This window comes from Mesoplodon bidens (genome assembly GCF_964165515.1).
Source record: "Mesoplodon bidens genome assembly, chromosome: 5".
Lineage (NCBI taxonomy): Eukaryota > Metazoa > Chordata > Mammalia > Artiodactyla > Ziphiidae > Mesoplodon > Mesoplodon bidens.
Window position 1 is genome coordinate 112,914,952 of NC_138161.1, and position 13,867 is coordinate 112,928,818.

General features: G+C 44.6%; 1 protein-coding gene across 1 annotated transcript in view; it reads left to right on the forward strand.

Annotated features, from left to right (window-relative positions):
* The window catches only part of SLC12A8 (solute carrier family 12 member 8), a 132,793-nt gene that overhangs the window by 6,871 nt on the left and 112,055 nt on the right, over positions 1-13,867 (forward strand). The window contains exon 2 of the mRNA XM_081236090.1: positions 12,234-12,380. Coding sequence (XP_081092216.1) covers positions 12,234-12,380 — 147 coding nt within the window. The remainder of the gene's footprint in view (positions 1-12,233; positions 12,381-13,867) is intronic.

Consider the following 13,867-nt stretch of genomic DNA (forward strand, 5'->3'; position numbering starts at 1 on the left):
CTGGCTCGTTGTGTGAGAATTAGATAAAGCGGGTGGCTTGGGGAATATACTCAGAATTGGTAAGTTTGCATATGAAAGACATGCTCCTTGCCAGCTGTTTCCTATCTATAAGAACTGGTTAGAAACTAATTTAAAAAAAATATATATATATATATATATAAAAAGAACTGGTTAGCCCTGGGAAGGTTCATCTCTTCCCTGGCCCTTAAGATTGATTGATTGATTGATTGATTGATTGATACTTTTGGCTGTGTTTGGTCTTCATTGCTGCGCACAGGCTTTCTCTTGTTGCAGAGAGCGTGGGCTACTCTTCATTGTGGTGAGCGGGCTTCTCATTGCAGTGGCTTCTCTTGTTGTGGAGCACGGGCTCTAGGCGCGGCGGGCTTCAGTATTTGTGGCACGCTGGCTCAGTAGTTGTGGTGCACGGGCTTAGTTTCTCCGCGGCATGTGGGATCTTCCCAGACAAGGGCTCAAACCTATGTACCTTGCATTGGCAGGCGGATTCTTTTTTTTAATTTTTAAAAATTTATTTAGTTTTGGCTGTGTTGGGTCTTTGTTGCTGCGTGCAGGCTTTCTCTAGTCGCGGCGAGCAGGGACTACTCTTCGTTGAGGTACACGGGCTTCTCATTGTGGTGGCTTCTTTTGCTGTGGAGCATGGGCTCTAGGGGCTCGGGCTTCAGTAGTTGTGGCACACGGGCTCAGTAGTTGTGGCTTGCGGGCTCTAGAGCACAGGCTCAGTAGTTGTGGCGCGCAGGCTTAGTTGCTCCACGGCATGTGGGATCTTCCCGGACCAGGACGCGAAACTGCGTCCCCCATCCGTCCCCTGGAGGATTCTTAACCACTGCACCACCAGGGAAGTCCTGCAAGATTTTTAAGAGTCATAATGTCATAAGTTATAGAAAGGAAAAAACATGATTAATACATTCTGCCTAGCTATGAATAAATGGACTAGATGACTTAAAAATTTCTTACTGCCTTAGGGTATATTTCATCCATGGTCAGATATAGAAAAAATGCAGTCCTTGCCATTATTTAATAGTTTGGGGTTGCAAGGAGGATCCTAGATGCTGTGTTAATGGCTCTGAAGTACTTTTCTTGTAATTTGAGTACGAGGCCACTAGGTGGTGCTTAGACTCTGGTCTGGCCTGGTTGAACAACCTGGTTTCATATAGGGGTGGATAACTGAATTTTAGCTTATTTTTCCATTCATTTTATTCTTTCTCTGACCAAAATATATCTCTTCAGGATAACAGTTTAAATACTAGATAGATGTGTATTCATAGAACAATATCAAATAAGTGTAGTAAGATTTAAAGAAATATACCTACCTTATTGAGTATAATTCAGTATCTCTTTTTGCTCATTAATCATTATCAAGTAGTAATGTAATCTGATTCTTAAAATTTGTTTTCTGTCCTTCTGAGTTTAATAACTTCATCAAAAGACTAGTGATTGTAGTGATAGTGGTGTGCTTCAGAATAGCTTGGCATGAGCAGTCTCCAGAGGTCGTACCTATTCTGGCTAGAATGCCTGTCTAGTAGGATATTGTTGTCATTACCACTTCTCAAGAGAAGGGTACATTCCTTTTGTTTTTGTTTTGATGTGTGAGTGTTTTCTTCTTTACATGAATAGGCATAATGAAAGAGAAAAAGATAGTGAAGTAAAAACCACTGATCTGTGTAAAAAATTCTGTGATGTTCTTTTCCCAATCTGCAGATAGCTTGTAAATCACATCCACAGTCTCTGTCAGCAGTTACAGGATTTAGGTGCTCACTGATGAATTTGAAGCCATGGTAGCCAGCGACCCTCATTTAGCCAAAAATAGTTATGTCTGATCCAGGTGATAAATTTGCTCTAAAGTGAATCCCAGTGTTTATAGAACTTAAAACAGAAAGCTGTGACTCATTTTGAGTAGCTTTCCCTTTTTATTTTAGGCAGTTATCAGTAAAAAAAAAAAAAAACCAACAAATAAACAAACCCCAAAACCAAAAAACACCAACAACACAAAGCGAAGGCAAATTCTAATTTTAAAAAAAGATACACAAATGTTAGGGACAGACATTAATTTTACCAAAGACTTCACTATTTTTAAGTAGACTATATTTCCAGTACATTTAAAATGTGATTCAAATCACAGGCATCTTTTGGTGAATCCATCCACTGCATAAAATGAAGGTGAGTTATAAATAAATTACTAACTTGAAGTCAGCATTTTATTTTTCAAATACTTCTAATAAAGTGGTAAAGTTTTCTTCAAATAAAGATGTTACTATTTTTATTATACACGTACTACATGCATGCAGTAAAAAATTTTTTTAAAACGAGAGAATTATATAAAATTAAAAGCCTTCTTCCTCTGTTCCTCCACCACCATTCCCCAGAGACAGTCACTAATGGTTTCTGGTTTCTGGTTTTCATTTTCCCTAGTGGTTATCATTATAACTTTAAATAATTTATCTATACCTCAATTTCTAGACTAAGTTATCAATTTATTATCAGTTTACTTATTGCTTCCTGATATGACAAAAGAGGACATTGGCACATTTACCCTTCCTTCCATTTCTCTCATTTCATTTTGAATTTTTTGTTAGTTGGATTATTATTTTTACATTGTCAAGGTTTATAAAATTTCTATATTTTTCTGTAATTGTAATGAGTACTTCCATGTTTGTTATAAAAATTTTACACCTATAAATAGTACTATAAATTTGCAATAGTAAGATGTATATGTGTGTGTTTAACTGAATAACCAAGTGATGTTATTAGACTCACGGAGAAGAAAACACAAGCAATAGTTGTTAAGGCTTTGCTGCTTCTGAGCTATAGAGTCTTAATTTTTTTCAAGTTCCCTTTAATTCTTTTGGTTCATATGCAGCTACTGCTGTTTCTTATATCCCATGTCACCTTTTTTTGAGTATAATTCTCTTATCTTTTGGGTGACAGGAATTTTTTTCATATATGGAATAGTGGTAGTAAATTACTCTTTCCTTTTCTAACTATAGAAGTACGGAAGGCCAAATTGTTTTCATGTATTTAAAAAACATTTTACAACAGATTGGATGCAGAAGTAGATATGGGAATCCAGCTGTACTCTATCAAGCCAGACATTAAAATGATTTGCAAAATGTATAACAAGGCATCTCTTTTCACTGAATATTTTTGTTTGGGAAAGTAGTTATTTTTCATGCAAACATGTTACTTATTTTAACAGATAATGGGTTTCTTATTATTATGTTTAAATGATTAATAAGTATTTGAAAATATCTGACTTTAAGCTTCTAGTATGGTGAATACTGGTAGTTGTAGCACGCATAAACGAAAGCTCTTTGGACTCCTCAGTAATTTTTAAGAATGTAAAGGGGTCTGGAGATCAAAAGGTTTGAGAATGGCTGCTCTAGAGATTAAATATACGTTTAAAAATTTTCAGTTTGTTTAGAGTTAATATTGTACCACTTCAATGTAAAATGTAGGAATTGACAATGACATAGGCGCGTTTACCAACACTGCCCTCCAGTCTTTTAGGCTATATATGTTACTTCCATCTACATGATAAAGCCTCCAAGATAATGTTATGCCCAGTGATTGCTGTGGCCTATGTCTTCTCCTAGCATTCTCTGGCTCTGAACTTGGAACTTCTCAGGTACCTTGGAAGGCAGCTCTTCTCTTGGCTGCCCTGGGCTGCTCTATCACTTGGGGTTTTTTTTGCCCCTCCAAGCCCATCAGCAGGAATCTCTCCAAATGTCTGGTCTGCTAGTAGCCCTTGGTTTTTTCCCTTTCTAGTTATAACTATAGTTTCGTACTTAAAAAAAAAAAAAAACCCACATCTTTTCAGTCATTGTCATGGTAATTTGGAAGGTAGGAAAGTGCATATTCTGCTACCTTAAAAGAGGTGTCTAATGTCACTCTCTAAACACATGGTATTCATTCATTCATTCATTTAACTAACACATTTAGTAAGTACCTGTTCCATGTTGGGCACTAGAGGTACAAGAGTGAACAAGCTGTTCTCTAAATATGTCTGGGCTTCTTTTAAAAAATAAAAATTGCTTTTACTACTTATTTATTTTTAAACTTTTGATAACATTTCACACTTATAGAAAGTCACAGCAGTACAAACAACCGCCGTATACTCTGGACTCAGATTTACCAGTTATTAACATTTTCTCCTTTTGCTTTATTATTTGTGTGCTCTCTCTCTATATATACATATATTTCTATTCCATATATATAATATATATTTTAATACCTATTATATTTGATTATATATATATTTTTCCCGAACCATTTGGAACTAATTTGTAGACATCATGTCCCCTTGTCCATAAATACTTCATTGTCTGTTTCCTGAGAATAGAACTTTTCTTTTACCTAACCACTTTATATTTATCAAGATCAAGACACTTAGGGAACTCCCTGGTCCAGTGGGTAGGACTCCACACTTTCATGGTCAAGGGCCTGGGTTCAGCCTCTTGTTGGGGAACTAAGATCCCACAAGCCACTGGGTGTGGTCAAATAAAATAAAATAAAATAAAATAACCATAGTCCATGCCTGGATGGCTGGACTATGGAATACTAAAAAAAAAAAAAAAGATCAAGACATTTAACATTGATAAATCCTATTATCTAATCCACAGTTTCACAGTCCACTTTTGCCAGTTATCTCACTAATATCCTGTAGCTTTTTCTCCCGGACTGGGAGCCAATCCAGCATCACGCAGTGCATTTAGTCATCACACCTCTCTAGTCTCATTTAATCTGGAATGGTTCCTTAGCCTTTCTTTGTCTTTCGTGATCTTGACATTTTTTTGCAAAACACAGGCTAGTTTTTTTTGTAGAATATTTCTGAGTTTGGGACGTGAACTCTCATGATTAGATTCAGGTTTTGCATTTTTGGCAGGAACCCATAGAATGATATTGTGTTCTTTTCCAGGCGTCATATCAGGAGGGAGGCACAGGGTTTCCACTTGTCCCATTATTGGTAATGTTAACTTTAGTTACTTATTTAAGGTGGTGCCCACTAGGTTAATCCACTCTAAAGTTACTAATTTTCCCTTTGTAACTAATAAATAATTTGTTGGGGATACTTTGAGACTATGGAAATATCCAGTTCCTCATCAATTTTCTACCTGTTAGCTTTAGCATACATTGATGATTCTTGGCAGACTCAGTTATTACTGTGATGGTTGCAGAATGGTGATTTTCTAACATCATATTTCTTCTACATATATTACCTGGTCTTCTATAAAGAAGAATTTTCCCTCCTTCCTCTTACTTTAATTTATTCATTTGCTTATATCTGTATGGACTCAGATTCTTATTTTTCCCATGTGTATTCTATTGCGATTATTATTGATTTTGATGTTCAAATTGTTCCAGATTTGGCCAGTGGGTGCCCCTTCAAGCTGGCTTCTATGTCCTTATGGCACATCCTCATCATTTTTAGGAGCCCTTCCTTACTTTCTGGCACAAAATATTGTAGGCTCATTTTATACTTTTTCTGCCCCAGCCCTGAATCAGCTATTTCTCCAAAGAGCTCTGGCTCCTTAAAATGAGAAATGATATTTAGAGACCAAGATCTGGGTGCTAGGTATGTTCATTGCTACTGGGGTGTCTTGACTTACAGACCCTTTAAGTAGACAGATATATAGATATAGATATAGATATAGATATAGACATGTATAGATATGTCTATCTCTATATATTAAAAACTATAAATTCAAACTGATACCTCTAATTCTAATTGATCACACCAGGGTTCATTCTTCTTTCCTCACATTTTTTTTTTTTTTTTTTCCTGCAGTACGCGGGCCTCTCACTGTTGTGGCCTCTCCCACTGCGGAACACAGGCTCCGGACCCGCAGGCTCAGCGGCCATGGCTCACGGGCCCAGCCGCTCCGTGGCACGTGGGATCTTCCCAGACCAGGACACGAACCCATGTCCCCTGCATCGGCAGGCAGACTCTCAACCACTGCACCACCAGGGAAGCCCTCTTTTCTTAGTTTTAACTGCCTTCTCCAACAGTGAGAAACTTGACTCCCAGTCGGTATATTTACTTATTTGCTCAGTCCTGCAATTCATGGAAGGTAGATTCAGGAGTGGTAACTCCTACCCCTGCAAAAAACAAACTTTCTATCTAGAGTTTGTATTAGTTTGTAGTTAGTTACTTGTCTTTAGACTGAGAGCACATAGTCAAAGTACTATGTTCAAAAGTTAACTCTGCTCAGTTTTTTCCACCTTCGGTGTGGCTATATTATTCATTAGAATTATAGTTAGGTTAATTTGTTTCTCTTTGCATTCTGTTTTAATTTTTCTCTCTCATCCTGTCGATTTGATGTGATTTTGTTTAATTTTGAGTATATAAAACATTGATGTGATTCCAAACATCAAAAGTACTTAGTACATAAGAATTCTTAAATGGGTATAATATTGTCTGATCCACTGAAGCACCTGGAAAAATAATTCTTTTGCCGTTGATTTTTAGCTGGTTTGCCTGTTACTGGGGGTGGGCATTAGGGTCTGTGTTTCTCCTCCTGATGTTAAACTGAGATAGACTGTCTAGTGGCAGCCTGAGTCTCGCAGAGGGCTCTGTCCTTTTGCCAAGGAGGCTGGGAAGGGAAGGGGAAGCTCTTGTTTAGGTGGCCATGGCATCGCTGCTGTGGGAATTTAGATCTGTCGGGTGCTGTCAGGTGCCCAGAGCATTGTGTCTTTGGGTTCTGCATTCTGAGCACAGAGGTGGCCGCTCTGTGGGGAATGAGCTGCTGTATAGCTCTGAGAGGCAGGGCTCGGGCAGGGGCTCCACCAACATCAACACTGTCACAGCGTCCACGGGTCTTGCCACTCCTGGGCCTGTGTGGTTGCCTGACCAGGTTGTGCCTTGGGAGATTCCCGGCCTTGACCGGGGTCAGAATGCACAAGATGGAAGAGCCACAGATCAAGCACCGGGAACTACTGTTACGGAGACACTGGCTTTTGAACCTGTTCCGTGCAGAAGAGATCCGCACAGCCACGAAGATCTCACATTTCTAGGAGTGCCTAAATCAGTGCTGACCAAGCGTGCTGCCCAGATTCGAATCCAGGGAAATCAGGCTTTGACCACTCCGTGGGGGTCCTGCGGAGCAGTTCCCATTACCAGCTTCAGTCAGGGTAGCAGAGCGCTCATCGGACACCCATTCTCGAACTCCTAGTACAATACAGAAGGGGCCGGCTGCCCCAGCGCTGCGACTGGGCAGGGGTTGGAGAGAGGCAGCTTTCAGGCTGAACTGTAGAGCAAGGATTCACCTGAAACATGAGGACGAGGTACCAGGGCAGATAGAAGATGCACAATCAGTAAGACCTCTCCTCTTTCCAACTTGCCTGAAGAAATCCTCACCCCCGTTTAAAACTGCCTGATGTGCTTCATGCTAACCAAAAAACCTTTCACGATTCTCACCTCATCTAAACTGCGCAGCCCACCCTGAGGCAGGTATGTAGCTACTTGCGTCGGATGCAGGTACCACAGGCGGCCGCTGGCCCGTGGAGCCCTGCTGCCCCCCTGCCCAGCTGCAGCCTGTGGTGCCTGTTCAGAGCCAGAGGAGAGGAATGTGGCACCCACTCTGCTCAGTGCGTCACAGTTCAGCAGCAGCTTGGGATATTCTCTGATGTGTGAGTAATAATTAAATAATTAGCTTTCAGAAAGCAAGCTGCCGGCGCATGTGTGCGTGCTCCAGGTAGAACCAGTCTTTGGGAGGAAGGCTATGTCTTGCTCTGATCCGCTCCTGACCCAAGTGGGCAGAAGCAGAGTTCCTTCCCAGTCTCCTTTCCTCCAGCTGCCAGGAGAGACAATAGGTGTTTTCTCACATTTCAGCTGTGTTCAGTAAGGCCCGGAGGGTGGCCTGTGGGAGGGCGGTGGCTGTTTGAGACAAGAGGCTCCTGGGTGGGAGCTCGCACCATTGCCCGTAGCAGAGCTTTTCTCTGTCTTACTCAGCTCCACTTGCTGGATGCAGGAAGTCACGTGTTTCCCACCCTGGACACATTTCAGGTGTGATTTCCCTGTCTTTCTAGATGCCCTGCTCGAGTGTGAAGATTCTCACGGGAGAAAGACTCCTACCTCTGAACTAAAGCACCCACCAGGCGGCCGTGGCGTCTCCAGTGTGGGGTGCAGCCCTGGGCTTAGAGGGCCTGGCTCCTTGTTCTGGGAGGTTGGGAAGGAAAGCCCTAGCAACGAGCAGCGCACAGGTGCGATCACCCGTGGCCAGACTCCAAGTCTCTGTGCCCTGGAACCTGCCAAGTTGTCCCTGCCAACCTGAGGGTCCTGCCCCTTGAGGCTGTCTGTGGTCCCCTTTCTGAGGGATTGCTTTGCCCCTCGCCTTTCTGTCTCTCCTTTCTTGGTTTCCACCCCTGCTTCCCAGTGGCCTCCATGCTGGGCACAGCACACATCCTACTGTCACCTGCCTTTCCCCGCAACCTGTCATGTCTGTGTCATAGAGTGTTGAATGAGACTCTTGTTATTTCGGAATTGATGACTGGGGCCCAAATCTGAAGACAATGAGGTTCTAAGAGAGTTATCAACAGTTGGTACCAAGCACAAGATAGCCCAGTACTGGCCCAACTCTCACCCCCTGTCACCCCAGCTATTCCACCTCCCTCTCCCTGGGCAACAGAAATGACTAGGGAGAGGCACAAAGGGAGAGTCTGTGAGCCACGGCCTTTGTGGGAGGGCACATATGAGACGAGATGAGCTTCCTTACCCTCCCATAAAGGAGGGGGTTTGGCATGCGGTCCCTGAGTGGGCTGGAGAAGCTGATATCCTGTCCTCCTATTGGATGTCTGCTTATGCTGCAGACATGGCTCTGCCCGCAGCCTATCTGAGCAAGAGCTGAAGGGGATTGGAGAGGGCTGGCAGGACAGACAGACAGCAGGGTTGGGGAGTAGCCAGTTGTGATACTGTGATTTATAATAAATAGATATCTGGCACAGAGCTCCTAAAACCCTTGGAATTTCCTAAGGGATAAGAGTGATAAGGTGTCTTGATATTCATAACAAACGCCTTCAGCCACCACTGGGTTTGTAGTAGCGAGGTGACTTTTAGAATCACCTAGGATGGAGGCTGGTTACAGAGGAACCAGCCATGTGATTGGAGGGTTGGAACTTTCAGGGTAGGGGAAAGAAATCAGTCATGCCTATGTGATGAAGCCTCCAGAAAAACCCAAAAAAGAGGGTTTGGAGAGCTTCTGGGTTGGTGACCACATGGAGGTGGTGGGAGAGTGCGCTGGGAGAGGGCATGGACCTCAAACCTTTCCCTAAACCCCCTCATCTGGTGGCTTCTGAGTCATATCCTTTCATAATAAGCTGGTAATCTAGTAAGTAAAATGTTTGTCTGAGTTCTGTGAGCCGCTCTAGCAAATTAACTGAACCCAAGACGGGGGTGGTGGGAACCTCTGATCAGTAGCCCGTGGGTCAGAAGCATAGGGACAACGTGGACTTGGGATTGGCATCTGAGGGGCAGTCTGGTAGGACTGAGCCTTTGACTGTGGGATGGCACTGTCTCTGGGTGGGCAGCGTCGGAGTTGTCTTGAACTATGGGACACCCACTGGTGTCAGAGAATTGCTTGGTGTAGGAGAAACCGCCCCCCACTGGCACTGGTGTCAGAATTGGGCCGGCCCAATGGTAGTTACTGTGCAAGGGAGCTGGTTTGAGCTGCCTGTCGGGTCGGCACTCTCCACAAGGCCAACCCTGGGGCAGTGCAGAAGGCTGAGGGCGTCCTGAAAGTGGGGAGGCTGGAGGGTGTGGTGGGCCAGGGAGAGGTGACAAGCATGGGCCCCGGGCTGGCATCCTGTATTGATGTTGGCGGCAGCGTGTCTGCGGGGGTGCTGGGAATTGTCCCTTGGGGTCTCCCGAGTACCTATTTGTCATTTTATTCTAGGGTTCTCCATCTCATCCTAGCTCCCCTTTTTGGTGCTTTTGTTTCTTCTTCCTTTTCTCTCACTGGCTTATGTCTCTCTCTCTCTCTCAAAACATCAGGGCCCCAACCTTGGGTCAAACTTAGGTGCTTCTTGCCAGTATCAGATGAGCAGGCTTTGGGAAGACTTAGTTGTGTTCTTGTGTCACTTGGTAAGAAAAGGTATGTGCACTCCTCTAAATGTCCTGAAATAAACTGTCATGACTTGGGCACCAAACCCATTTCAAGCCATGTATACCTTCACTTACACCTTTATTCTCAGGGTAAAGAGTCTCCTAAAGTTTCGGCCTCATTCATCTGTGAAGCACCTTTAAGGCTGACTTAGTCCAGTGAGATCTAGGGACTGAAAAGCTTTTCATACCCCCATTAGGTAAATAAACAAATAAACAAAACAGGTTTTAGAGGGGAAATATGAAGGTTGTGATAACAGAGGTATACAGTTTCTAAAATCACAACAGGAATTTTAAGGGTAAAGCAGAGGTACTCACAATTAAGCGAAATCCAGGATGTTAGAAATTGCACCTGAAACATTGAAATTTAGGAGAGAAGAGGGCCTGTGACCTGTGGTGCAGGTTTTACAGTCTGGGTTGGGGAATTCTAACCCCAACTGTGGACCTAGGCTGGTTGCGTCTCTTCTCCAGGGCTCGCTTTCCTCGGCTGGCTGTAGACAGGGGCCCTCTTCCTGCCTCGCTCCCGGGGTGACCTGAGCACCAAAGTGGGGAATTGATGTGGAAGCCGAAAGCACTCCCTAAGTTATTACTCTTTGTTGCTGATAGTTGCTATTGTTATGACTGTTTCTAATAAATAGTAGGCCTGTAACAAGCCATGGTAGGAAGCGAACACAAGCAGAGACGGGAAGTTGGGCCAGGTCCTGAGTTTTGAGATTAGGATCCTGGAAAACAATCTTACTTACCACAAAGTCCCTTGGTACCATTTGTTCAAAGATAAGCATAGGTTGGCAGGGTCTTCGCTCTTAGCCAAGATCACTGTTCTCATGTTTATTGACTTTCAGGAGATTCCTCATTAGTGGTTTGCAAAAGACAGATGCACAGAAATATACAGAGATGAAAGGTGTTTCAGCTGGTGTCAGGAGTCCCCCGGCCCATCTGTCCTGCGTGGCTTCATTGATGGCCCTGATGATTTCTTGAGGCCCTTTTTTCATCTGTAGGTGTGCGATACAAGGGGGGAAGCTGGGATCCTCTCCTTTTGTTTTGACTGAGCATAGTTGGCCTCTGGCCTTGGTCCTAGAGCATGAGCGCACCCATTGTTCTCAGCTGTTCAGGGCCCCTGCCCCTGACTCTGGACCTTAGATTTCCCCTGTCCCTTGACTTTTCTGCCATCTCCCTGAGGTTATAGTTCACATACACGCACCAGTTAGGCTTAGTGCACACAGTGGGTCTTAGCTGGGTGCCTCCCTTCCCCACCCCAAGGTGAGAATCATTTCATCACTGCTGCAGTAGTTTGAGGCCATTGGAAGACTCCAGTGATGTCTGAATTTAGGTTAATTACTAAACCTATGCAGGAGCAGTTCAACGTATGAGTGGCTACTGATTTTGCTTACGATCGTTTTAGTATTTCTATAAGGTTTTGTCCTTTTAGTAAAGAGTTTCTGTATGGGTGTACTGTAAGTGCCTTTGTTATTTTTGAATTGGAAAAATGAGGAAAGCGTCTGTCTCACCACTTGTTAGCCTGTGATTCTAGACAACTGCCAAATGATGCCTTGGGATCCTGGGGTATGGGATGGAAGGGCACTTAGGGATCACCGTACCAGCCAGTGTTCAGTCAGGAACACAGAAACTGCCCTAGATTTTTTAAATAGAGGGAATTTAATACATAGAATTCATTACAGAAGTGTTAGAAGGGCCAGAGGAGAAAAAGGTAAGTAAAGGAAGGTTCCCCAAAGATTAGTAACTGCTGGAAGCTGCTCTTCCCACCAGGAAGGGAGAGACTGAAAGGGAGGATGGCGTCACCCAGAGCTCCTGACCCACGTCAGAGCTGAAGCCCAGCATCCCGCGTTCACCCGCATCCCAGTGGCTGGAACTCAGTCACGTGGCCACACCGCCTGTAAAGAGACTGGGAAATGCAGTCTCCCGAGTGGCCAGAAGGCAAGGGAACTGAGTTTGCTGAACAGCTCTGGCTGCGAACGCACAGGAATTGCTATGCGCACAGGTCTACAGGGCATGGCCCAACAGGAGAGCTTTAAAGCTGAGTTCTCCCAGCACCCACCTCCGTTCCCCTCCCCGCTCCAGCCCTCCCCACTGCTGCTGAGCTGACTCCTGTGTGCCCTGTTTTCAGGAGGCCCTGGCCCAGCCCCAGCCCTGGTGGAAGATCCAGCTGTTCATATGGGAACCAGTGCTGTTCGGGACCTGGGATGGTGTGTTCACGTCCTGCATGATCAACATTTTTGGGGTTGTCCTTTTCTTGAGGACTGGCTGGCTGGTGGTGAGTGATGAGCTGGTGGCCCTGGAGCCTCCTGTGGGCCTGGGGCATGGAAAGCTTTGTCACCCTTGGGTATTCCACAGTGTAGTCAACAGATTCCTGAAGCACTGATGCTCCGGAAGCACAGAACAAGATCAAGTACATGGAGTAGCCAGTACTGCTTTTTAAATGAGAATCCTGAGAACCTGGGTCTCAGACAGAGGTGCCTGTGGAAGCCTCACCATGGATTTACCTACAGGAATATGAGCACAGAAGTCAGAGCACATTGTGGGTGGGACTAGAGATGGGTCAGAGAGAGCAGGCTGATGGCAAGTTTGCCTCCAGTTTGTGACCCTCTCCAGCTTTCCTGGTGTTCTTTAACTCGTCTGATGCCCTGCCTGGAGAGGGAGAAGGGGAGGGGGAGGGGGAGGGGAGGGGGAGAGGGGGAGGGAGAGGGAGAGGGAGAAGAAATTGTAAAAACCTACAGTTCTCCTCCGTGCCTTTCTCCTTACTTTCACACGGAACACTTCACTTGACACTGCTGGTCGCCAGATTTCTCCCCACATCAAGCAATTCTGTGGCACAAGCTGAGTGTTCTACAATGTAACTCAATTCTGACACTACCTGGAGAGAGCATCAGATCCCACAGGTTAAGGGCTCCATCCCTTAAAGCTGCCCCCACCCACTTCAGCTGCCAATCACAAGTCCAGTTTGTCACCTATGCTTCTGACCGAGGCTGCGCATCCGGGGTTCCCACGACCCCCCCCATTCCCACGACCCATGCCCTCCCAGATTCCATTAATTTGCTAGAGCAGCAGGGAAACACTTATTTATGTTTATTAGCTTATTAAAGGATTATGAAAAGGCAGATGAAGAGATACCTAGGGCAAGGTCTGCAAAGGTCCCAAGAGCAGGAGCTTCTGTCCCCATGGAGTTGGGGTGCATCACTCTCCTGGTATGTGGCTATGTTCACCTACCTGGAAGCTTTCCAAACCCCATTCTTTGTGGATTTTTATAGCAGCTTCACATCACACATGATCAATTATTAACTCCATTTCTAGCCCCTCTCCCCTCTCTAGAGAAGTGTGTATATGTGTGTTGGGAGTGGTGGTGGTGAAAACTCCAAGCTTCTAATCGAGCTTGGTCTTTCTGGTGACCAGCCCCCATCCAGCAGCCCACTGAGCCGCCTCATTAGAACAAAAGATGCTCCTTGTGTTTTTATCGCTTAGGAATTTACAAGGGTTTTAGGAGCCCCGTGTCAGGGATGGGGTCAAAGACAAATGTTAGAACAAGAGATGCTTCTAGTGCTCTTATCACTTAAGAAATGACAAGGTTTCAGGAACTCTGTGCCAGGAACCAGGTACAGAGACCAATATACAGTTGACCCTTGAACATATGGGTTTGAGCTGCATGGTCCACTTATGCTCAGGTTTTTTTCAATAAATAATACAGTACTACACGGTCCACGGTTGGTTGAATCCGTGGAAGGGAAACTGCAGATAGAAGAGCTG